The sequence below is a fragment of the Marmota monax genome, unplaced genomic scaffold (genome assembly GCF_021218885.2).
Source record: "Marmota monax isolate L192 unplaced genomic scaffold, Marmota_monax_Labrador192_F-V1.1 WCK01_AAM20220418_F8-fsc00155, whole genome shotgun sequence".
Taxonomy (NCBI): domain Eukaryota; kingdom Metazoa; phylum Chordata; class Mammalia; order Rodentia; family Sciuridae; genus Marmota; species Marmota monax.
In genome coordinates, this window is record NW_026694554.1 from 2,926,547 (window position 1) to 2,953,246 (window position 26,700).

Here is a 26,700-nt window from a genome sequence, read left to right on the forward strand (position 1 = left end):
ATCAAAATGTATTGTGTTGTCATGTATAACTAAAAAAGCAATAAATACTAAAAATAAGTATATGGCAATATTTTATAGTTGATTGACCAGCAAACAATTAAAAGCATAATTCACAGCAAAATATATATTACTTTATACACTAAGGTACTGTTTAAGTTTGTATTATAGTGAATATGTATTATCACTCTACATTTTTTCAGAAAAGAAATAATAAATCATTTTCTCCTGAATCTTAAAGCGACATGTACCCACCATAGAAAATGTAGAGAAGTATAAAGAAGAAATTAACAATCACAACAGTTAACATTTTAGAATATTTCCTTTCAGGCTTCCTTTAATGCATTTTTGGACATAGTTGAAGTCATGCTGTATATAGTTTTATATCCTGTTTTTCTCTCCCAATATTAAAATATAAGCATTTTCCCATGTCATGATGATATTAGGATGGCCAGTATATAGTTTTATCACATTTCAAGTGGATTAATTAGCCATTTTATATGTCGAACATTTGGGTTGTTTTGATTTTACATATTAAAATGAATCTGGGATGATCATCTTAGCAATGAAATCTTTGTCTGCATTCTAAGTGTTTTCTTGGGATGTATTCCAGAAGTATAATTTCTGGGTCAAAGAGCAGATTTCTAGAAGTGGAATGAATGACTAGAAAATATTTTTGTGGATGGCAAAAGTTTATGCCAATATCAACTCCCACCTTTGTACATGAGTCTCGCCACTCTGGCCATCATCATCCCTTTTATATTTCTTATAAGAAGGTCGTATGTCATAGTGGAATCTCCATGTTTTTATTACTAGCAAGAACTGAACATTTTTCACATGCTTATTTATCACTGGTATGCCCTCTTGTGAAGAAACTGCTCCTGCTTTGTGCATTTGGACTAGGATCTTAAATATTGTTTTCTTATCAATTAGAATGAGCTCTTAAAGGACATTGATCTTTTGTCATTTTAGTTACAAATGAAAATATTTTTCACACGTTTGTTGGTTTTTAAAAATGTCTTGGCTGTACATAGTTTTTCTTTTCGTAAAAAACAAAGGATAATTAGATTCTAACTACAGATGAGTGGCCTCAGTTTCCCCATGATTACATTGAAGAGGTTTGACAAAAGCTTTGGAGGAGGGGCCATTTTAGCTAATCCTAAATTTAGCTCTGAAAACAAAATGTGTGGGGCCTGATGTAAAGTTTGCTCATTACACTTTAAGATGATTTAAGATGATGGGGGAGGGGCGGAAATGGAAGCAGTTTTTGTCAGAAAATGTTTAGACTTCTGAGATAGGAAGCCAATTCTTTCCTCAAGTCTCTTGCGTGTTGGGAGAGGGGGCAAATTATGTGCAAGTGAACGGAACCCTTGATGGAAAAGTACTGCTCTGTGCTGCAGATGTGTGCATGGCTTGGTTTTAATTATTTTCCCTTCTCTCTATCCTTTCTTCCGCTCCCCTCCCCCGCCACAATAAAAAGAGCTGCCAGATTAGGCCTCTGAAGGGTAGAGACTACCCTTCCGCCTTCGGGACCTGCTCCTGTGCAGGCTGATAGCACATCAAAGGCCGGATGAAATACCTAGGAAAGGAAGGGACCAAGCCTAGAATACTTTCAAACTCCAGCCTTTGTCTGGGCTCCAGTTCAGGGTTATTGTGATTGCCAAGGGTTGCTCGAAAGACTTCAAATAGAAGAATGCTGCCAAACAAAGAAACTTTGGACAGTATTCTGAAGGGGGGGGGGGACTCAACAAGAAAACGTTACTTGCGAATGCCTGTGACTAAGCAAATCAGTGATTGTAAAAGGGCTTAATTTTTTTTTTTTTTAGAACAAACCCAAAAGTAAATTGTGTGATCTGATACTCAGATATTCAGAGAATTGACAGGCCTGTGCGCTGACTTTAGCTATCCCATGGATGTCTGTTCTACGGCATCTGGGATTGAACTGGGCAAAAGCCGTCAAAATGAGTGAATGCGGGTTCCCAAAGTGAAAATGGGTAGTCTAGATCTCTAAGGAGGAAAAGGGAGTTAAAGAAATGAGTTTCCTAAGACAGCTTTGTGGTCGTGGGGGATGCCAGGGAGAATGGGGGAATGAGAGGGTAAGGAAAGGGAGGCAGGAGAGAAGCAAGAAGAGAAATGGAATCCAGTTTGGGCACGCATCAGGTGGCGGAGGGGGCCTCAAACAGGGGCCCGCAAAGCCAGGGCTCTTCCAGACGGTTGGTCTGCGTGGAGCAACCGGTGGTGCTAAGGAGCGCCGCTTGTAGCAACCAAGGGTGTGGAGGAGGGCTGCATGCCTTGTGGCGGTTAGCTAAAGGATGGTGCGAGGGTGGCGTGAGGCTGGGACAAGGGCCTCGCAGGTAGAACTGAGGGGTAGGTTCTGCTGAGTAGCAGGGGAGGCAGGGGCCAGCTAGGGGAACCAAGCCAAAAACCGGTGACTACGTGGGGGGCCTGAGCAGTGACCAGGCCGGACAGAGCAAGGGCGGGGCGTTTAGGTGGCCACGGGGTAGGCGGAGCTGGGAGGCTCCTCCCCGCCTGGCCCCACCTCCTCCCCTGAATAGTCAGCGTCCGTCGCTGAGCCCGGCGCGCCACAAGCTCGCAGAGAGGGAGGAGAAAGCATTGAGTTCCGGAGCTGTGCCTAACCCGGCCCAACCTTTGCTCCAGAGATCATGGCTGCCGAGGATGTGGTGGCGACTGGCGCCGACCCGAGCGAGCTGGAGGGTGGCGGGCTGCTACATGAGATTTTCACGTCGCCACTCAACCTGCTGCTGCTTGGCCTCTGCATCTTCCTGCTCTACAAGATTGTGCGCGGGGACCAGCCCGGGGCCAGCAGCGATAGCGACGACGATGAGCCTCCCCCGCTGCCCCGCCTCAAGCGGCGCGACTTCACTCCTGCCGAGCTGAGGCGTTTCGACGGCGTCCAGGACCCGCGCATACTCATGGCCATCAATGGCAAGGTGTTCGACGTGACCAAAGGCCGCAAGTTCTACGGGCCGGGTACGGCGGCCAGTGATGGGGGCGCGGAGACAAAAGAAGGGGGGCCCAGCAGGGGCCGGGCCCTGGAGGGGAGGGGGGAGCGGGGTGCCCCTAAGGGGAGGGAGGAATGGCGACGGGCCAGGGAGGGCGGGCTGGAGGAGAGTCGGGCGGTCGTGGCAGGGCGGCTCCCTGGGCAGGCGGGGGACGAGGGGCGCACTAGAGGGTCTGCGGGCCAGTGGGGGACGCAGATCCTCATCCTGCTCTGCCAGCGCTGGGATGGGGGTGGAGGAAGAAGGCTGAGGTTCTGAAGCCCGGGAAGGGGGAATGGGGCCACAAGGCTCAAAGGGGACATGCCAGAGTGCAGGATGTTGGGAGTTTTCGAAGATACCAGGTTTGGAGGTTCCTGGAAGGAGGGGTTGGTATCAGTTTGAGAAAGGAAATGAGAGTGCTCGAGGAGGAGGGAGTCCAGATTTAGAAAAGACGTGAAGGCCAATGACGCCAGGAGTAGCCATGGTGGAATGTTAAGGGTGTGGGAGAAAGAAAGCCGAGATGAGGATTAGCAGCAGGTAGAAGCATTGTGCTTGGCGGAGACTGGTGTGTGTGTGCGTGCGTGCGCGCGCGCGCGCACGCACACACACACACGCACGGGCGCGCGCACTTCTGCGGTGTGTATGTATTCAGTGTATGTAGTTTGTCAGGTGTGTGTGTGCACGTGCATGCGTGTGCTTGAAACGTGGCATGTGTTCGATATGTGTGTGTGTGTGCGCGTGTGCCGTGTGTGATAGATTGACCAGGAAAGTCTGGAAGGCAAACAAGGGAGGCCCCATAGAGGGTAGGGAGCTGGTTGAAGAAGGAATAGAGGCTGAATGTGGTGGACGATGGTAACCTGGTAAGCTGATAGGTAATGCAGAATTTAGACTGTAGCAGGAGAGAAATAATTAGGACCCACCCCCCCCCCCCCACCCCCCCACCCCCCCCCACCCCCCCCCCCCCCCCCCCCCCCCCGAGAGAAATGGGAGAATTCTGAGAAACAAAAGGGGTAGGGCTATGAAGGTGGCTGGGTGGGGGTATTTCAGAAAAAAAACAACCAGAGGCAAAAGGAGGAATGGATGGGTGGATGACTGCATGACTGCTGAGCTACTGGAGGGGCAGTCTAGAAAGAATCCTTAGAGATGAGGTTTTTCCAAACCTGGTTGCCTATCAGAATCACCTGATGCACTTGAAGGAAAGTGCAGGTTCCTGGCCTAATTGGCCATAAGCACACATGAGAGTCTGGGAGAGGCCCAGGAATCTGCATTTTAACAAGCTCCCATAGGCAAATTTGAGAAGCCACCAGATTTGCAACTCCTGACTATGGAATACTTGGAGAGAAGAAACAAGAAAATTTAGGTCCTCCAATACGGATTCCTCTAAACACAGTGAACTGGGTTGGGGAGGGGCTGTATGTCCACATCCACACTGGTCTGAGAGGGGGAACAGTAGGCTACACTAAACCCATTATACCCATTCCTTTGTTTTAATTGCCTAGTTGAACTAATCAGAATCAGATGTGTGAAGGTTCTTAAGGAACTGTTCCACTTAGTTCTTTTCGTAGACATTTTAGAATATCTATTTTCTGTAGACATGTAACTGCAAAATAATTTGCAAACCACACTTATATTGTCATTATAGTAGTTCATTATCAATAAACATCTTCATGTTAATATCTGTAATTACTAAGTCAAACCATAAAGTAGTCAAAACATGCATATGGAGAATCATCATATGGTTGTAGTTTGCAAAGTCATTCCGAAGAATGTTGATCTGTGCACAGAACACAAAACTGGAGTCAGGCAACCTGCACTCTAGTCCTGGTTAGGTCACTGAACAGCTGTGCGACCTGGTACAAAGCATCTCTTGGTGTGAATTTTCCCTCAAAAATTACCAGGCCCATTGTGACATCTTTAAGTCTCTACCTTCTACTATCATTGAGTGGGCCCATGACTACATGACAACATCATGGTGGAAATGATACTTCATGTTTCAAAGGATTCCTAAAAATTATTCATTCAAAATCCTATTACTCTCTGCAAGGCACTGTTGTAGGTGCTGGGAATGTAGCAGTGAGCAAAAACAGACAAATAACTGTTTGTAAAGCTTCTAGTGAATATACATTATAGTGAACAATATGTATTCTCCAAGACTCTTTAATGTTCCTGCTAGACCTTGTTCAGTTATTCAAAGGGATTTGTTAGGTGAAGACTCCCTCTACCAATCTAATGAACATACTTTCTCAACTGGTGAGGTCCAAGCCAGTATAATTTGCCTATTTCAAGCATTAGAGGTGGAAATGGTAGCAACTAGTTTGTGAAAAATGTGAATATTTTTTACCTGCTTTCATGGAAATAGCAGCATTTAATGATGCCTGTTTTTAATAATCATTTTGGGGAAATCGTTTTTTTAATATTTATTTTTTAGTTGTAGTTGGACACAATACCTTTATTTTTATTTATTTTTATGTGGTGCTGAGGATCAAACCCAGGGACTTGCATGTGCTAGGCAAGTGTTCTACCACTGAGCCACAACCCCAGCCCATTTTGGGGAAGTTTTAATTGCACTTAAAAGTTGATCATAGAATTCATCTAATTTGTATTTCAGATGACCAGGCCATATCGAAACTTGATTCATTCTAGTACTTGGCATAATGGTTACCTACAAACTTTTAAACCTTAGATTTGCTATCTAGCCTACTTTTGGGAAAACAAGACATTGTTTAAAGTACACTGGATCCTTTTCATTTATTTATGCAATATTTAAGTTTAAACATCCACTTTAAATGCCTACAGAATGATTCACTGCTCTTGGACAAAAGTTCAGTATAATATCATAAATAATGGCATTCTAAGTTTTGCAGGACTATTTTGGGGGTATTGATTGCTTTTTTTCCATGAAAATTTTAGTATTTTCACAGTCTTCAAGTCCACCAAAAATGGAATAATGAAGCTGATCTCTGTGTTATCTATTTATTGACAGTGAATCTTACGTAACATGTGGATATGAGTATCTGAACCACTGATACTCAAAATGATCTCCTACAGATAACACCAGTTAATATTTAATTGAGTCTCACAACCAAAGAGACCTATAATTTTGACTTATTAAAATATTTTGGATACATTTTTGAAAAAATGTTTTCATTTACACATTAGTAGTTATCACTTTAAGAAACCATAACTCACTGGCATAACCCAATAGCCTAGAGTAGAACAGATACCGTGTTCAAAGTCCCTGAATTGGATTCTAACCTGTGGACTGTCTTATCTTGGATCATTATCTAATACCTCCACCCCCTGAAGTAACCATTTAATGACTTTTGTATTAACAACTTGCAAATCACAGGATATTGAAAGTGTAAAGTGTTTTGATTTAGTTATTTAATAGTTTCATGACAACAGGTCTCAGTTTTACCTACATAATTATCAAAATATCAATATCACTTTATGTTTTGAATGGAATTTGATATTCAAAAAGGGGGCTTTCTATGTTGGTGGGTAAAGAAGCCACTTTCTTGTTTGTAAACTTCAGAGAAACTTATTATCTAATAAAGAATTGGTCTTTGGTCATTTTGTTTTTAAAGAGGGACCCTATGGAGTATTTGCCGGAAGAGACGCATCCAGGGGCCTTGCCACATTTTGCCTGGATAAGGAAGCACTGAAGGATGAGTATGATGACCTTTCTGACCTCACTCCTGCTCAGCAGGAGACCCTGAGTGACTGGGACTCTCAGTTCACTTGTAAGCAGTTCCCCCCCCCCCTTAATTGTGCCTGGATCAAATTTCTACCAGTAATGGGGATTCATGGCAGGACAATAGTTATTACTAAGCAGCCTGAAGCTTGGGTGCATTTTGATAGGCTCCTGAGTCTTGGAGGGATCAAGTTCATGGCTTGAAGTAATTGTAGCAGTGCTGAGTCACCTGCAATGATTGCATACCAATTTTTAGCTTTTCTCATGGTGGGTTTCTGGGTTTTTTATTTTTAAATTTTTGCATAGAGGTTTGTATAGATTTTACACTAGGATTTGGGTATGTAGGGGAAAGGACAGTGGCCCTCGTAGCTATAGAAAGAGAGGTTTTTATAAGCCCTCTCTTGTAGAGCTTGCTGTTTAAAAGCAGCCCACATCTCTGTTGAAGAATGGGAGACTTGTATTCTGCAAAACAGCTTCTCTTTGAATCTAATTGAGCCTAACTATAGGCCTCATCTACAAATGATGCTTATAATCTGCCCAGCAACAATGGTGTCTGCATTTTTAGAAAGAATGAAAGAAAAAAGGAGACACTTGTTTCTGGCTTGTGCTATGGGCTGAGGTCTTGGGAAGGGGTTAAATTCAGATTTTGAAAATTCAGGAATTGGCTTCTGTCAGACCTAAATCCTAAGAGTTTAATTATCACTACAGCAATATTTTACTGACATAAATTGATTATAAAGTTTCCCAAATTTTATGAAAAGTATGTGAAGACCATGACTGTTTCTTTGAGAAAAGATTTTTCATTTAAAATGTAGCTTTCTATTTGCTGTTCTCTATAATCAGTTAAATATTACATGCTCTTTTGGCTATATCCAACCATTTTCTTTGAAAATAATGCTGACCTCACAGAGAGTTCTAGATTAATAATTAGCCAGATGTAGCTCTACCATTGAGTTTGGATCTCAAGCAGACCACATATAGCTTTCAAATCTAGAGGCAAATATATTTACTTTGAAAACATAATCCAGCTACCTAACATAGTCACAAATTGCATCCCAAGGATGCCTTCATAATGATAAAAGTCTTCTATATGAAAATAATAAGGAATAATTTGTAACTTTTGGTTACCACTAAACCTACCTTAAGTAGACTCTACAGTTGTAAGAATTTATAAAAGTATGTATATGAACAACTAATGTTCTGTTTTCTAGGGCTTACCTTTATCAATTGGAGATAAATGATTTTTTACCCTTAAACTGAGATGAACCTCAAATACTGTTGTAACATCTCAGCTACACTCAAAGCTAGTGTAGATTTCCCCCTTAAGGCAGGTTTCCCAGGTGCCACCTGCCTTTTATTTGTCTTGCACAGTCCCAAACACCCCAGGGACCTTTATGCTATGTTCAAATAGGGAAGTTCTAATTGTTCCCAATGATTATTTCACACAAAAACAGCTCTAGTTACCTGGTTAGACAGGTTGGTTTCTCCTCTCATTCCTACCCATATCCCAAAAGAGATTTGGGCCTTTTGGCTTCTGACATTGAGGAAATTAACCCTATATTTATTTGGCTGCAATAATGTTGTAGTTTGTTGACTCTAGTTTGCCCTCAAAAATCTTTTGTCTCCAACATCTCCAGTCCTCTCCTGGCTCCTTTACCACTTCGTTTATCTACTCATAGGTTTTTCTTCATGCTGGAGAAAAAAAATTCTCTCTTGCTATCCTGTATATCTACTAAACCATTATTCTTTCCTTTAACTGTCCAATAAACTTCTGATATGTTGTCATCCCTATACACTGCAAAGATTTTCAGGGACCTGCTTCCTGCCTGTACTGCAGCGCCCCACAATATCCTGTTTTGTGCTCCACCAGAGTGGCTCCCTCTACAGAGTCCCCATTTTGGTCCATGGGCTATTTAGTTTTCACTCCATTAACTCATGTTTCCTGTTTTCTTTGAAAGTATCTCATATCCTCTCCTTTCCATTCCTATGGATACCACCCTATTCCTGGCTCTGGTCCCTTCACATGCTGGTCTCCATGCTCCTTGGATCCCCTTATTGAAATCTGCTCTGTATCAGTGATGTTGTTGCCAAATGTTATTTTGCCGTGTCATTCCTTTACTCATGAACTTTCAATGCCCTTTGCCACATATAGGTTAAGTTCACATTCCTTGGGCTGGCTTCTTAAGGGATTTCATAATATTTCCCCACACTGTTTGGCCAAACTTATCTCCTACTACTTCCAAATGTCAATTCTTCTCCTGGCAAATTGGTTTCCTTATTGCTTTCCAGATATGTCCAGGCTTACCTGTATGCCTTTGAACATAATGTTTTCATTTTCTGGAACTCTCTCACCAAATCCTTCTCCACATTCTCCAAAGCATGAAAGTGCTCTGCAACCCTTCTGACTGACTCATGGATGAGATCTCATTCTTCTAAACACTCCCTACACACACAATTAATTTTGATATTACTTTGCACGTTCATTGTCAGACATAGCTACCTGTTTCATACTTCTGTCTTTTAAACAAAACTCTAATTCCCTGTTGGCAAGGACTGGGGTATAAATTACTTTTGTATCCTTCACGGACGCTAATATGTTGCTGAGTATGTTATAGGCCCTTAATATTTTAAAAGGAAATGTAGTAATTTTTTTTATGAAGCATGTAAATGACCATCTGCATTTTCTTCTCTACCACCAGTCAAGTATCATCACGTGGGGAAACTGCTGAAGGAGGGGGAGGAACCCACTGTGTACTCAGATGATGAAGAACCAAAAGATGAGAATGCTCGCAAAAATGATTAAAGCATTCAGTGGAAGCATATCTATTTTTGTATTTTGCAGAATCATTTGTAATATTCCATTCTGTCTTTAAAACATGGTGATTTCAAAATTTAGAAAAGTTTTGAACTTGCTGTAAATTTTTAAATTAACATCACTAGTGACACTGATAAAACTAATTTCTGTCTTTGAATGCATGATGTGTTTATGTGTCACAAATCCAGAAAGTGAACCACAGTGGTATAATACAAATGTTAATAGTTTTTCTTCTATCTGTAGTTAGCACAAGCTGAATTTAGATTTGGTTTTCCTGAGAGTCAGGTAAGACGTGGGTATCTCCCCAAACAGGTAAAAATGTTAAATGTGCACCAAGAACAAAGGATTAACATTTATCATGTTCTCTAAAGACAACAAATCCCTTTTACTCAATTGACTTAACTGCATGATTTCTGTTTTATCTACCTCTAAAGCAAATCTGCAGTGTTCCAAAGGTTTGGGTATTGATTAAAGAGAGCCATCCAGTAACAAAGTGATATCTCAACACCTCCCTCACAGGGCTCATTCAGGAAGATTCACCGTGTTTCTGGACTGCTTTGTTGTCCTTGCCCTCGCAGGACACACAGACACCTTCACAAACACAGTAACCTACAGTTAGGATTAAAACAGGATCTGAACATTCAAAAGATAGCTTTAGGGGGCAAAAATCTAAATGCATGAAGAAGATTGTAAAGCTGGCCTCCCGGTCCCCATGTTCATGACATGGCAATGGTTATTTGTTTATTTGATAAAATGTTCAATGTGAGAGAGGCATACGGACCAGGAGCAGGTGGGTGCTCTCCTTAGAGTCTTCATCATAGTCCTGAAGAATGAAGAAGCAGTACATGTCACTAGCCATGTGGTTTTTAAAGTAAAATGTATTCATGAGATAATAACAGTTATCCTTCGGTTGTTACAAATCTAGCCACTGCAAAAGTAGTAGTCAAGTATCTAGGTCTCAGATAGTACTCTTTTGGTTAACACTAAACCTAGCTTAAGTAGACTCTACAGTTGTAAGAATTTGTAAAAGTATTATATGAACAACTAGTAAGGATTCAAACTCTTGTAATTGTAGTTAAATAGTCATTGTATTTTCTTGTGAGCTGTGTTTAATGGTTTTACCTCAAATCAGAAAACAAAATGAAGTGCTTTGGTCAGCTAATAAAATGGTTTTACCCTGTATAGTGTGATGGCTCATTTTAACTTTTTAAAAACTTATTCTAAGAAACTAGATTGAGAGCTGGGTGTGGTGGCCCATGCCTATACTCCCAGCAGTTTGGGAGGCTGAGGCAGGAGGATTGCAAGTTCAAAACCAGCTTTAGCAATTTAGCAAGGCCCTAAGCAACTCAGCAAGACTCTCAAATGAAACAAAAATGGACTGGGGATGTGGCTCAGTGGTTAAGCACCAAAAAAGAAAGAAACTAGATTTAGTCATTTTACTTTAGTTTAAAATTCAGTTTCACTTTTGAGTGCAGATTTTTTTATTTGTATAATCCTTCCACTACAAATATCACCTTGTCTTAAGAAATTGTGAATTGAGCCAGAGATAGTGGCACACACCTGTAATTCTAGTGACTCAGAAGGCTAAGGCAGGAGAATCACAAGTCCCAGGCCACCCTCAGTAATTTAGTGAAACTGTTTCAAAATTTAAAAAGAGGGGAGCTGGGGATGTTGTTCAGTGGTTAAATACCCCTGGATTCAATCTCAGGTACCAAAGAAAAAGAAATATTGAATTGTTTTTGAGTCCGAACTTTCTTAACTGAAGTCTGTAGCAGGTTTATTAGGAGTAATATTATTAACTGTAACAGTGCATGAATATTTTTAAAATGTGCTTTTTCCCCCACACTATTTTATCCAAGAAATATTCAAATGCTTATTTTATGTCAGGTGCCTTACTGCATCTTCGGCTTTGGAGAAACTGTGGAGGGAGAGAAGTTAGGCCACCTTTGTAGCCTTAAGTCTCATTTTAAAAAAACAAATATTTATTTTTTTAGTGTAGTTGGACACAACTTTTATTTATTTTATGTGGTGCTGAGGATCGAACCCAAGGCCTCGCACGTACTAGGCGAGCACTCTACCACTGAGCCACAACCACAGCCCTTAAATCTCATTTAAACATGTAGATTAGGCTACTCTGTTTACACAGTTTAGCAGGTTTTTCTGATGCCAAGAGGAAAACATCTAGAATGTCATTAAAACTTCAATCCCAATACCCTGATTCCCCTTCATTCAGAGCTGAATCAACATTGTGTTGATTACATGTCAAGAGATATTACCATAAGGCAGGATTTTGAGTCAAAACCTTTATCAAGTCCATACTATATATGCCATAGTATAGAAAATGTGTAATTCTAGAAAAGATAGCAGTGATTGTTACCACTTCCATACATCCAGCAGGGCAGGTATCTGGGTAACCTCTGTTTGCTCCCTACCTGCTGCAGAGACACTTTGTTCTCAGTGCAGAATTGGATCTCAAGCAGCATTGGTTACATATTTTCTATATCTGTGGTTTACAAGCAGCATAGGTTACATGTTTTCTGTATCTGTGTTTCAAAGCAAGCATTGGCTAAGTTTTCTGTATCTCCCTATCTGGCTTCTCTGTAGAATGTAACATTCTCTTTACCTCTGAGGGCCAAATTTATGCAAATTTGCTATCCAGAACAAGCATCCACTATTCCTTGCTGTTTCAGGAAGAGTTCTTTTAACCACACAAGTGCCCAGATTTGAAGGTACAGTCTGTCTTAATTACGTAATACCTCAAGGCAGTTTGTTGTGTATTTCAAGTACAAATATAGTTAACTCTTAAATGATCAAAGACTGATTATCAGGAATCTAGCTTCTCTACTAGAATCCCCATCCCATACCCAGTTATTTTTTTGTATTGATAAACTTTGACACTTCCACCCAGTGCTGAGGGGATAAGATGAAATTTCATACTCAATTCTGCTACCTCTTAATAGGACTGATAAAAAGTGTACTGAAGGAGGGATAATTACAAATCAAACATGATTTTGATTTATCCAAAATGAAAACAATACTGGTTGTTGGTACCATGAGCCCTACACAGTTCCCATGAACTCATCATAAAGGGAAAACTGGCATAAAAACAATATTAAAATTGGTCACTATGTTTTCAGACAAACTGTTAATTATGAGTGTTCAATATTCTAGCCAATACATGTGGCAAATGAACAAAGACTCAACAGTCACTATGACAATTTTATTTTTAATATATATGAAAATTAAATGTGTCACTATTTCTCTAACAATGCAAATGAGGAAAAAGAGCAACATTAGTGCAATGCTGTATTCTACAGGTAGAAACTTCCCCCAAAAGTGGAATTATCAACATTTATTTAAAAATTAACATTTTAAACAGTTTGCAACAAATAAAAAATACATTTATTTGGTTCTATTTTCAAAATTACCAAGTTACATGGCTTTCTACCTGAGAAATTCAAACTGAACAAAAAAACATGACAGATTTTTTAGCTTTCTTACAGCAGTATGAGCAGCACATACAAGGAAAAACATGAAAATACCTATTTAAAAAGACAAAGTTTAAAGTTCAGGCCCTTATTTAATACAACATAGAAAAAGGATATGAGAAAATACTTTGCACCACTTAAATAACAGCACAACAAAGAATAACATCAATTAAGAGAATATGGTTATAATAATTTCAGTTCTATTTCACTCTACTAAGCCACTTGATTGAAAAGTACAGGATAAGTTGTCTTTCTCATTTAAGGCCTACACAAAAAGATTGACTCAAATCTAGAATGCATTACCACAAGCTATAAAAAATACAGGTTGTTCAGAAAGTCAACATAAAACCTGTATTCTTACTTTCTTCTAGGTCCCAGGATGGTATATAGCAAACAAACCAGACAAAAATACCATGTAAAAATGAATTAGCACCAGTTCTATTATACAAAGAAAAATTGCACATGCTATATTCAGCAATTTATTTTTTATGTCTGTTTGCTGAGCAGTAAATTGTTTCCATGTCTTAAAAACTGGGCAAAGACAAAAATTATCAAATGATGGAAAAATTTGAGATTTTTCCCCCAAAACAAACATAGCTATTTTCCATTACAAACCCAGAAAGTTCTTTGTTTCAATGACATAAAGTATGAAAAAATAAAGAGACAGGTTTTTATTGGAGGTGGATAATAACCTAGTTAACAAAGTTGTCTGACAAAATATGAGCTGTTAGTATGTTTAAAAGGCTACTCTGGACAACAGCACTTTGAACATGAATAGTCATTGCTAGTCCTCAGAGGAGAAAAGGCACTTGCCCCATGAGCACTTTTTCAAATTTGATTAGCCAAACCTAGTTTTAATAGTGGAGTCACTGGCTTAAAAGTGGGATTGAGCACGAGAGCCAACAAATTACTCATTAGTTATTGTTAGTAATAGACATGATCTGCTATGGTGTGTTCACTTCTGAATTTTGCATGTTCTAACATATCATTATTAAAATACAAATTGATCCATGAAACTTGTGGCTCTTTAGATAAATGAGACTTTGTAGCTACTTCAGATACCAGGTTGCTCAAGAGGCTGGTTATGGGCACACATTGTGCGACATCATTCTTTGCAACCACACTGACTGGCATCCTACCTGTTTCTACTAGCTGGTGCTTTTCTACAGAATATCAAATTAAGATAGTTTGAAATGAATTGTAATATGAAAATGTTGCCTTTCACTGATTTTGTGGATTAAAATCATTTTATTCCTGTGCAGGCAGTATCTAATCTAACTGATATCTTCTATTGCCAGGTCAGGTATAGCTTTGTTGGGAAAATAAAGGATATCTACTGCCCCTGAGGTCCTAAATCCAACATAAGGCAGAATTCATTGGCCAAGCTTTCTATAGAACATATGCTGCACTAAGATTTAAGTCTTTAAGATAATCTATAAAATGTCTCAATTTTAAAACATATTTAAGAAGTCCAAAATGAGTAGGTAAAAAGATAAATTCTTTATGTTAAATAGAGTTTATAAATCCTGAACACATACAACTTTTCCACAACCAGAAAACTATGTTTTTTTCCCTTAACTCTTCCTAACTCCATGGCATAATTGAGGATTGAGGAGGCACTTGTTACTGTCTTATAAAAGTCAGTTTGGGGATATTCAGTGACTTTTTACAAACCGATGTCACCCAACCCTGAGTGAAAGAATTACATATCCTGAAATGGAACTGTCATATCTTCTCTTCCCAAGTGCCATTATTGGTGCTCCAGGATATTGAATATTTCATTTTGCAAAGCCCTCTAGTTATATCACTTCAATCCTGTTGCTTTTCCATGATGGAAAGATATGGGGTTCATAACACAACAACAACAACAAAAACTATTAATTGTTCCCTGACCATTTAAACCACAAAGGACAATCTGAGCCCTCTTTAAATTCTTATTCCAAACTTCGTCTCTAAAAGGACAACTCTTTGGGTTTTTTTGACATATATTAATATGATGAATTACCTTCCTGTGGATACTGAAAAAACTCTCTAATGTCATGAAGAAGTCTATGCTCTAGCTGTGGTCTCTCTCTTTTATCTATAATTATTAATAAATAAAAGTGAGAAAGGATTGTTATTGCACTTGGTGTTTCTGACCAAATAAAAAAACATGTAAAAGGTTCCTTATTTGTTCACCGTTGTCCTCTTTGAAGATGAATGATACTAAATGATGATGTTGTGTCAGCAAAAGAGCCATACAGGGCTATCTCTCAACCCTTCTCAATGTTAATCTGCTCCTTCACTGGCACCAAATTAAAGGTATTAAAAAAAAGTCTGTCCTGGCCAGGTGCAGTTATACACACCTATAATCCCAGCAACTCAGGAGGCTGAGACAGGAGGATCTCAAGTTCGAGGCCAGCCTCAGCAACTTACTGATACCCTGTCTCAAAGTCAAAAATAAAAGGATCTGGGGATATAGCTCAGTGGTAGAGAACCCCTGGATTCAATCCCCAGTACCAAAAAAAAAAAAAAAAAAAAAAAAAGAAAGAAAGAAAAAGAAAGAAAGAAATATTTAAATCATGAAGCTTTGCAAGCACATTGCTTTATCAAGCTTCATGATCCAGAGGTTTTATATTTCCAAAGCTTGCCAACACACCTGCGGTCATTTTGATCTATGTTTTACACTTTGGAAAGAGAAACAAGGTTTTGCATTTGACCCTGCTCAAGCTCTTGCTGTGTAGTTACTAACTACATAGTTATATTTGGTTTTAAATTTTCTTATTTCCAAATCATTTATTATAAATAAGAGTGTTCCTGATCAAAGTAGCCATCAGAACATTTGAAAATATAAAGAACTAGTGTAGTTGTTTGCTAAATAGCTTCCATAGTCAATGTGCTCCTGACTATTATGTCTAACATGATGATTATCAGAACTGAATATGAGATCTTTAGAATTCTCATGTCTTTTAAGCCTTCTTGCATCCTGGTTATAGTCTGCCTTCCAAGGACTCATTCTTCTTTTGGGAAAATATCCCAAATAGAAAGCATTAGCACTTTTTGATGTTATTGGCACATGTGAGGTTCTATAGTTCAAATTCTGGTCCAGTGCACTCCTACTAACCCTCCTCTTCTTTGTGTTGTCCTCTAATTGATCACTGGAACTGGACTCATGGTAGTAGCCTTCATCAAACAAGTAGTTGGCGGCCATTTTTCTCCTCTTTTTGCTGCTGTTCTTCTCATCATTAATGGAATTGCTTTCATCCTCAAGCCATGAACATCTCGGTTCATTCCTAGACCTCTTGCCTGGTGTCTTAAGCTTGTATTTGGAGTATTTTTCCTCACCATCACGTTTCCACTCTGAATATGAAGTCTGCTGACTTGACCTAGTTTTTCTTTCACAGGTAATGATTTCATCTGCATCAAGATTTCCTTTTTCAGGAGAACCATGATATGTGGTCACAGATTTCTGTTTCTCCTGTTCGTTTATGCTAAGAGTTTCACTGAAGCATTCAGAATCACTACTAATTTCCTCTAAGAAATCTGTCAAATGCACATCTAAGCCTACTGAGCTGGAGGGGGAAGAATCTTGACTTTTCCTTTGGGATTTGGAATCTTGGACCTGGTCATCTAAGAGATGGCTTTTACCATCAGTTGGGGACAGCTGATCACCAGTCTCACTGGCTGTATCCTTGCAATCATTTTTAAATCTCTTAGAGCACTCTTTGGTATAATCCACTTTCCCCCTGTTTTGTGGTTTATCCTGAGGATCCTGAGTACATACCTTTGAGCAGTAATCATCTTCCTGAACCTGTTCTCTCCTTTCAATGTTTTCGATTTGACTCCAAATGATTGAGTCAGGCATGCGTTTTCTCAAATTGATCTCAAATCCATTTCCCTTAGCATGAACGTCCCTGTGCCACTGATATGTGCTTGTTGTGTGACTTGGTTGTAGACAGATCCGGGCATATTTTGGAGTCTGATAATAGTTTAATATATAGTTAATAAATTCATCTGTTTCATAGATCTTCTCTTTCCTGCCATGGTCTCTCTCAGAGAATCTTGAAGAATAGGATTTATTAGAACTGTGGTGGTCTTCTTTTTCAAGAGACTGACCTTGGATCATTGTAGTTTTCAAGGAATTCTGGCCAGAGACCAATCTGTATCCATCAGTTAATAATTTTGCAGTCCTCTCTCTTCTAGTTGAGTATCTTAACTTTTTTCCCCGAAGGCAGTGAGAAAATTGACGTAAGCGAGCCCTATTTCGTTTCTTTATTTTTTGTGTTTGTTTATTATCTGACTTGGCAACCTGATATTTTGGCATTTCTTCTTGATTTGGAAGATGCTGAGTGTTGAATTCTTCTTCCTCCAGAATTTCCAATGTGTTCCCTGGAGTATAAATAGCTTCGGGTCCTGTAATGTCAACCTCCTGTGGGTTAAATTGTGTAGATCCCTTCAAAGGAAAAGATTAAAAATCTCATATGAGAAACTAAATAGATGGAAAAAATTCCAAAGAAAACTGGGCTCTTTTAACATTATTCCAAAGATATTTCTAATACCTGGGATAGATCCAAATTAGGAACAATATTGCACTGAAGAAATGGGAAGTAGTAAAATAAATATCTTTATCTAATATGAGCTACTTTAATTAGGTATGTGCCCTTCCTTTTATCACAAGGTACCACACTTTACATCGCTTTCAAAGCACATAACCCTTTTTTCCACTTGTTCAAAAATCGATGAACCTACTATTCTAGGTATCATAATAGGAGCTGGAGAGACAAAGAGAAATAAGAAACATTTTATAGCCTTCCCAGAAATGTCCTAGCATAAGAAATGACTGATGGGTGAAATATGTGTCCAAGAATCAACTGGCTTCAAAGATAAACAATCTCTGTTTTATATCCCAGCCTCTTACTATGGAGGGTATCTCTGAGTTGCCCTACCTCACTTGCTTCATTAAAAAGCAAGCCCATGAGGGCTAGGAAAGTGGTGATGCAATTGCCTAGTATGTGTGAGGCCCTAGGTTCTATCATTGGCATCACGAAAAAAAAAAAACAATAAAAAATAAATAAAAAGCTTTAAGTAGCAAACATGGTTATGACCATGGGTCTACCTACTATTGTATCTTAATGCTATCTGTTCTATATAACTACAAAGCAGGTGAAAGGTGCTGCCCACACTGCCATCCAACAAGGGTTTGTACTGTGCTCCCACTCACCTATCATACATCAGGGTACAGTACCTGCCCATTATCTGGGATTAAAACCAGAGGGCCACATAATTGGTACAAATAGTAATGGGACTCAGAATTAGACACTATACCCACTTAAAAAGACACATTTTTTTAAAAAAAGGAGTAACCCTCAATTATTAAGTTAAACAAAAAATGCAGCAAACCTTGTTATACATGTAAATGTGAGATTTTTCTGGTCCTGATTTCACTAAGTTTGGCTGTCCATACTAATGAGAAAGGCCAAGATGGCAAATAGACATAAAATTAATTCTATGTAATGACATTCTCTCTTCATATTTACAAATGCTAAATATGGATTTTTTTAAAAAAAATTTTGGTACTGCCCAGGAGCTCTTTACATCTCAAATCCTTTTTTATTTTTTTTTAATTTATTTTTTTGGTCATGAGGATAGAACCCAGGGGCGCTTAACCAGTGAGCCACATCCCCAACCCCTTTTTTATATTTTATTTAGAGACAGGGTCTGGCTGAGTTGCTCAAGGCCTCATTAAGCTGCTGAGGATGGCTTTGAACTTGGTGATCCTCCTGCCTCAGCCTCCCAAGTCACTGGGATTATAGGCATGCACCACCACACCTGGCCCTTTTTTATTTTGAAACAGGATCTTGCTAAGTTGCTCAGGCTGGCCTCTCACTTGAAATCCTCTTGCCTCAAAATCCTGATTTTCTAAGATTACAGGCATGTGCCACCATGCTCACCTAAATATGGATTTTTTAAAAAATATAATTTTAGTTGTAGATGGGCACAATACTTTATTTATTTTGTGGTGCTGAGAATCAAACCCAGTGCCTCACGCATGCTAGGCAAGTGGTCTACCTCTGAGCCACAAACCCAGCCCATAAATGTGGATTTTTAAGTTAATACTTTGGAAGTATTTCTGGGTTTGAATCCAGGGCTTGTGCTGAGTCTGACTGTCTTTAGGAACCCAGAAAGGACTCTCATACATTGCTGGTGGGACTGCAAATTGGTGCAGCCAATATGGAAAGCAGTATGGAGATTCCTTGGAAATCTGGGAATGGAACCACCATTTGACCCAGCTATCCCTCTACTCAGTCTATACCCAAAAGACTTAAAAACAGCATCCTACAGGGACACAGACACATCAATGTTTATAGCAGCACAATTCACAATAGCTAAACTGGGGAAACAACCTAGATGCCATTCAGTAGATGAATGGATAAAAAATGTGGCATATATACACAATGGAATTTTACTCAGCAATAAAAGAGAATAAAATCATGGCATTTGCAGGTAAATGATGACACTGGAGAAGATAATGCTAAGTGAAGTTAGCCAATCCCCAAAAAACAAATGCTGAATGTTTTCTCTGATATAAGGAGGCTGAGTCATAGCGGGGTAGAGAGGGAGAGCATGGGAGGAATAGATGAATTCTAGATAGGGAAGAGGGGTAGGAGAGAAAGGGAGGGGACAGGGGATTAGCAAGGATGGTGGAATATGATGGACATCATTATCCAAAGTACATGTATGAAGACACAAATTGGTGTGAACATACTTTATATACAACCAGAGATATGAAAAATTGTGCTGTATATGTGTAATAAGAATTGTAATACATTTCAGTATTATTTATTTTTAAAAAGATCAATAAAAAATAAACAGGTATTTCATTAAAAAGGATAATCAAATGGAAAATAAGCATATGAAAAAATACCCAGTATTATTTGTTGTTAGAACTTTCACATTAAGGGGTTGGGATTGTGGCTCAGTGGCAGAACGCTTGCCTCGAATGTGTGAGGCACTGAGTTCAATCCTGAGCACCACATAAAAATAAATAAATAAATAATAAAGGTATTGTGTCCATCTACAACTACAAAAATATTTATAAAAAAGAAATATCACATTAAAACCATAATGGGATACCTGAGAGATTGTTAGGTATATATATTTTATATAAATGTATAACATTTATATATATATATATATATATATATATATATATATATATATTATTTGCAAAATAAAAAATGTTAATAAACAATAAAATAATAAAAAAGGAACCCAGAAAGGGAAAGAAACACCTTCCAAAAATGAAACTCTCCAAACAAAACAAATGCTCTGTGAGATAAGAAATTCTTCAGCAAACAGTTCAAGACTGGACTAACATAAGCTTGCTACAGGCTCTCCCTTCACATCCAAACATGTCACAGATGAATTGACAAGTAAAGTTAATAGAAGACAGCAACCTAACACCCACACCTACCCATTGCTTCCCCTTGCATTTTTCTGTTTCAGAAAAAAATCAATAAACTAGCTAAATGCTCTGGGTAATACAGTCCTGAAGTTTAGAAATATAAAGTATATGTATAGGATGGCAGAGTTGAGACCACTCATTTAGAGAATGTAGATATCCCTTTTGGAAATTCCCAGTTAGGGTTATTAGAGATCAGTTGATTTCCAAGCAACCCCAGTGAATGCTATGAGTCTTCCATGAGTTGATTTTCAATAAGCCAGTGCTTAAATGAAAAGGCTGGAGCTCAGAAAGGTTAATACCTACCCAAACTGAATAACAATTTGGAAATAGCCCTACCGAGATTTTCCTCAGGAGTACCCGTAGCAATCGAAGGGCCTCAACTCTCCTCTGAGCCAGCAGGTGCTTCCTCTCCTGCCATTCTTCTGGAGAGTCTGGCTCCTCAGGTGCCTCAGCTTTGGCCTTCACCTTCTGCTTCCTTGACCTGTGGCTGTCCCTCTCCTTCAGGGCTCGCCTCCTGGTCCTGGCCTTCTTCCTCTTTTCGTGGGCTCTCCTCTCCTCATCTTTTCTTTTTCTGGACAAAGATTAACATCAAACCATTCAAAAGGTATTTATTAGACATTTGGCCTCCTCTTTCCTCCTTCCCCTGTCAGGGGAGGACAGATCATTTAGGTTTCCAGGAATATCCCACTGTTAACCCAAAACCTAGCACAGACAACTCATGACAAACACACATACACACACACACACACACACACAAATAAAATTACTGTTAAGCATCGGTCAAGGGAGAAAGATACATGATTTAGTTGGTCAGATACAAGCATGTAAAGGAAATCTTATGCAAAGATAGACTATCAAAAGAAGAGGAGGAAGAAGAGAAAGAGGAAGAAGAAAGCTGCAGATTTCAAAAGAGGGGCTCCATCCTCCACACTGTCAAACCATAAGCAATGACAACAGGACCCAGCTTTCAAAGTGATTTCATTTTTCTTGAGATTAAAATATTCTGTGGGTTGGTTTCACATAGGCAGTTAAAGATAAGACAAGGCACTAAGAAAATCTTCAAGATGAAAACTGATTCCTGGCCCCTATTACTTAGCATAAACACTATTGTAAAAACACACTGGCTTGGGAGAATATGGTTTTTAATGCCTTTTTCAGAAAATTAAAATTAATTCAGTTAGGTCCCTATGAGAATGTGGGAAGGAGAAAGAAAGAGCAACTACCTGAAGTCAGGACTTAGCCAAGTGACAAAGGACTGTCTAAATGGGATATTCAACCTGGAATTTGGAGGAGAACCATATCTTGACTGGGTTCTAGTTCCCTAGCTGTGATCTCAAGTAACTCCTATCACCCCACAAGACAAAAAGTGAGGGGCACATGGAAGGGTACTGTTAGCTCCTTTTATGAATGTTATAATTTACATTCAAGAGGAGGGGCCAGGAGGTAAAACTGGTTTTCAGAGCCCTATATTTCTAGCCCATCTGCACCTCCTTGACAAACCTTTGGAAATCCAGTACCCCATTCTAGGTTTAAGCCTCTAAATTGGAAAACGATAAGCTCAAAGAAATAAATGTGGAAGCTCCATAAATTCACAGAAAGAATTTAAGCCAACAAGAAAAACGGCCCCAACAAATCTGTGACTTTCTTGCCTATGGGTTACTCTGATAAATGTGAGTACAGTACCTATGGTTTGTTGACCAGTTTGCAGAATAAAATCTTTTATAAACCTATTCATCATTTTAAATTGGTAAGTAATATTGGTAGATAATAGGTAAATTACTCAAATTTCTAATTTGCTAGGTTAGAATTTTTACTATAAGACTCCCTGAGCCTTCTTTTAAAAATAATTTCTTTCCAGGCATCTTAATCTGGCTAGTCCCATAATTCCTTATTGCTTATTCTCATTTATAGACATATTTTTCCAGTCTCTTGTTTTCAACTGTTTCATCATTTTGGTTTCATTACAGCACAATTTAAAGACTTTAACCTTCAGTAGAGTTTTGCAGTCTATACCAATATCTGTCCCCCACCTCAATGTTATCTATCATGTTTAGCTATTCACCCAAAGGAATCAATCTACAAATCAATAGAAAAACCCTCCTTACCTAAAATCAGTCTACTCACCTTTCAGCCACCTCCTCTTCTCTTCTCTTTTCTTTTTTCCTTTCTTCCTCCAGTTCTTGTAATTTTAGCCTTTCCTGATTTCTCCTCTTTACAGCTCCTTCACTGAAGTGTTTGGTTGTATCAAACATAACCTGCCTCCAAACAGTTTAAAGTTTTATTAGAAAGATTTGTCAGTTGACTGGATGTGACCCAGGCCAGAGAGATTAAAAAAAAAAGATGGTACATGGCAATTTGAAACCAAATGAATTCAAAATATCCTCTCTGCATCCCAGTGCCCATATTGTTCCACTGCTTCTCAGTTACCAGCTGAAAAGTACTTGTGAACACTCAGATTTTCTTTAGTAGAACCCTTGCATAATTATATCAAACATTACTTGACCTTTTACAATTTAATATGTCAAATATATTTCAATAAAGATGTAAAAAAAACCCTTGAAGAGTTTGGCTGACATGGTCATGGGCAGCATCACAGCACCAACATCAGCACACTCTAGAAATGTGAGTATATTACCTCTGGTTTGTTTTAAAAATCAACTGAATTACTGTATTTATGTAAATGATCAGGAATAAAAAAATAGTCAGTTAGCTTAATGGGAAATGGGGGTGGGGACAGAGAAAAACTACAAGAAAACTGAACAATGTGATGTGAAATATGACTACCATGATTATTAAACTACTTTTCAAATCATAAATAAAGTGAAAGTCAGACTGAGATAAACAGATTTGCTTAAAAATGTAAAAGCAGCTAGAGAGAGCTATTTAAATCTATATGATAATGAAAAACAACAAATTCAAGACCATGGTTACCTTTGAGGGGAGAAAGGAGAATATGATTGAGGGTGGGTACATAGAAGGGAAGTGCTCTTTCATCATACTAGTAATGGTTTATTTTATAAGCTGAGCAATAGTATATGAGTAGTCATTATAATTTTTGGTATGTCTTTTATCTTACTGAATAGCTCATAATTTTAAAATATGCATTTTAACAAAAGTGCTCACACATGATCACACACACACACCCCCTCACACACACAAAGCTAAAAGTGCAAATTCATGCTAACGCTAATGACTGATTTAGAGAAAAAGGAGCGTATGGTTATCTCTTTTCCACTGCTGGGTTAAGATTTCCAAAAGTAGATGACCAAAGCATACAGACATCAATGAGATGACATGACTGGATAGACAGCTGATTTTGAAAGTAAAAGATCCAAATCTGGTAGGATTATGTTTTATCAGTTTACCTGACAGACATGCTGAAAATATACGCTGTGACTCCCAGAATAATAAGGGAATAAACTGTTCTCCTTATGGTTTTAAACTGCATGTGTCCCTCTCTCTCAGCAACCTAACACAACAGAATATGAGATAGTTCATAGGAGCCACAAATAATCTTTTAATGCCCTCAAGAAGCTGCAGCAGAACCCCAGATTATAACAACCATCATGCCTGAGAGTAGAAGGAGTGTTCAAATCAAGATTATTTTTCTCCCTAGACATCCATTGCTTAATGACAACATAAGTCTTTACCTGAGTTATTAATCAGAGCCTGGTGGAATCTAAGGAAATTTATTCTAGATGCTTCCTTCCAGCTTTGACTCAGGATCACCTGAAAAGTGGGAAATAAAAGAAAATCTGGCTACTTCTTACCTTAATGTTACATGCCAGAGCTTTCCCATCATCGCCTTTAAGCATCAGCTTCATCCCTCGAAGGGACTCCATGGCTTTAATAAAGTCCGTTGACTCCTGGTACTGTATAAAGGCCTCAAATGTCTGCAAGCCAAAGCTAAACCCCCCAAAGCTCCCACCAGTCATCACTTCTCTGTAGGGGTCAAGCATAGGGATATCCACATTCTTGATCTTCCCGAAACTTTCAAAGACTACCCGAACAATCTCTTCACATGGCTTCTCCCCACTGGAACCTTTTGGTGCAAACCATTTACAGGGCAAGCCTTCAAAATATATGGAATCTGGGCTCTTATCGTGGTCCTGCTCTTCAGCCCCATCACTCAGTGAAGCTTCTTTTTCCCTGGGGAAGTGTTCCCACTCTCCCAAGGCATCTGTAGCCACTACTTTTAAGTCTGTTTTCAAACCATTTAGCTTGATGATCTTTCCATGTAACTTTGCCTTTAAGATTTGAACCAAACTTCTGGTTTCAGCCTCACCCTCAAATCGGATAAAGTCTTTTGTACTCTTGGAGAGCCGAACTGTGGTGAACTGGTCAGGGCAAATGAGGCTCTTTAGCTGGTCAAGAACTTCCCAGTTAGAGAAGGGCCTCACAGGATCCATACTTTCTGGGAGCAATACACTGATCATCAATTTTGCTATGGGCTTGAGGTAGAGGTGCTGAGCCGCACAGAGCTCTGTTGCCTCAGAGTTATCATATACCACTGTGACTGTCATGGTATCCTCAGTTCACCTTAAAGGGCAAAAGAGAAAATTTTGATACAAATGGAGCAAAACACAGATTTGTATTACAAAATGGTGCTTTGCTGGACTTAGGTCTATACTATGGGTAGAATTAAAATAATATCTTACAACTCATGGAACTAAGAAGCAATCCCAGAAGGGATGCAGGATACAAGGTTAATACAAAAAAGTCAATAGTTTTCTTACATGCCACCAATGAACAAGCAGAACTTGGTATTTAAAACACGATACCATATATATTAGCATCCAAAATAATGAAAGATTTAAGTAGAGATCTATCAAATGTGTACAAGATCTATATGAGGAAAACTGCAAAACTCTGATGAAAGATATCAAAAAACTAAATACGTGGTCCATGGAAAGGAAAACTCAAGATATCAGTTCTTTCCAACTTGATCTATAAATTCAGTGCAATTCCAATCAAAATCCCAGAAAGTTATTTTATGGATAATAACTGATTGTAAAGTTTACACAGAGAGGCAAAAGACCCAGATTAGTCAATTCAATATTAATGGAGAGGAACAAAGTTGAAGAACTGACACTATCTGACTTCAAGACTTTGGTAAGGCTACAGTAATCAAGATATGGCACTGGCAAAAGAACAGACAAATAGATCGATGGAACAAAACAGAGACTCCAGAAATAGACCCACATAAACATATTCAACTGATTTTTGGAAAAGGAGCAAAGACAATACAATGGAGCAAAGGTAGTCTTTTCAGCAAATTTTTGCTGGAACAATTGTACATCCATGTGACCTTGAATATGACGATGACTTTTGAATGCAATGCAGGCATGATCCATTAGAGCAATAACTGATAAGCTGGACTTCATTAAAACTTAAAACTTCTGCTCTGTAAAAAAATACTATCAAGAGAATATAAAAGACAAGTCACAGATTGGGAGAAAATATTTGCAAAAGATAAAGAATTGTTATCCAAAATATATGAAGAACACTTAAAACTCAACAATAAGAGAATAATCTGATTATAGAATGGACCAAAGGTCTTAATAGACATTTCCTCAAAGAAAATATACAAATGGAAAAACACACATAAAAAGATACTCCACATACATCATAAATCATCCAGGAAATGTAAATTAAAACAACAATGAGATGCCATTAACACCTATTAAATTGCTAAAACATTGATCACACCAAATGCTGGTGAAGAGCAGGGGCTAGGGTTGTGGCTCAGTGGCAGAGCATATTCTTCGCACATGTGAGGCACTGGGTTCAATCCTCAGCACCACATAAAAATAAATAAAAAATAAAGATAATATGTCCATCTACAACTAATTTTAATATTTATATTTAATATACATATTTAAAAAGATGTAGAGCAACAGAAAATCACTTATTGATGGTGGGAATGGAAAATGGTATAGACAATTTTGAAGACAATTTGCTATCTTTTACAAAACCAAACATACTGTTGCCATGCAATCTAGCAATATTCCTTTATTTACCCAAAGAAGGTAAAAACATATGTCCACACAAAATCTGTACTCAATAGTTATGGGAGCTTTATTCATAATTGTGCAAACCTGGGAGCAACCAAGATGTTCTTTGGTAGGTTAAGTGGATTTAAAAAAAAACACTTTTTTAAAATATATATTTTTAGTTGTTGATGGACCTTTATTTTATTCATTTATTTATATGTGGTGCTGAGAATCAAACTCAGTGCCTCACACATGCTAGGCAAACACTCT

At 38.6% G+C, this 26,700-nt stretch overlaps 2 protein-coding genes across 3 annotated transcripts in view; one reads left to right on the plus strand and one right to left on the minus strand.

Moving 5' to 3' along the window:
* The first annotated feature begins 2,552 nt into the window (after positions 1–2,552).
* Pgrmc1 (progesterone receptor membrane component 1) lies at positions 2,553–10,685 on the plus strand. Of its 2 annotated transcripts, none has more exons than XM_046420940.2 (3): positions 2,553–2,988; positions 6,584–6,739; positions 9,390–10,685. In XM_046420940.2, exons 1-3 carry the CDS (start codon positions 2,661–2,663, stop codon positions 9,491–9,493), a joined length of 588 nt encoding a protein of 195 aa, XP_046276896.1. In that variant the 5' UTR covers positions 2,553–2,660; the 3' UTR covers positions 9,494–10,685. The 2 variants fall into 2 exon arrangements, with proteins under 2 accessions (XP_046276896.1, XP_058427656.1); XM_058571673.1 differs by having other exon boundaries at positions 6,584–6,668.
* Positions 10,686–12,594: 1,909 nt separating this feature from the next.
* The window catches only part of LOC124076874 (A-kinase anchor protein 17B-like), a 32,611-nt gene continuing 18,505 nt past the window's right edge, over positions 12,595–26,700 (minus strand). Inside the window, exons 2-5 of the mRNA XM_046420949.2 lie at positions 24,208–24,976; positions 22,562–22,692; positions 20,774–21,008; positions 12,595–17,425 (exon numbers count right to left, since the gene is read on the minus strand). Of these exons, the coding sequence (XP_046276905.1) occupies positions 15,806–17,425; positions 20,774–21,008; positions 22,562–22,692; positions 24,208–24,960 (2,739 nt within the window). The 5' untranslated portion in view covers positions 24,961–24,976 and the 3' untranslated portion in view covers positions 12,595–15,805. The remainder of the gene's footprint in view (positions 17,426–20,773; positions 21,009–22,561; positions 22,693–24,207; positions 24,977–26,700) is intronic.

Coding starts and splice junctions, on each gene's coding strand:
- Pgrmc1 (XM_046420940.2), top strand. CDS start 2,661: ATGGCTGCCGAGGATGTGGTGGCGACTGGCGCCGACCCGAGCGAGCTG. Junction 2,989..6,583: donor CCGCAAGTTCTACGGGCCGG/GTACGGCGGCCA, acceptor TTGTTTTTAAAG/AGGGACCCTATGGAGTATTT. Junction 6,740..9,389: donor CTGGGACTCTCAGTTCACTT/GTAAGCAGTTCC, acceptor CTCTACCACCAG/TCAAGTATCATCACGTGGGG.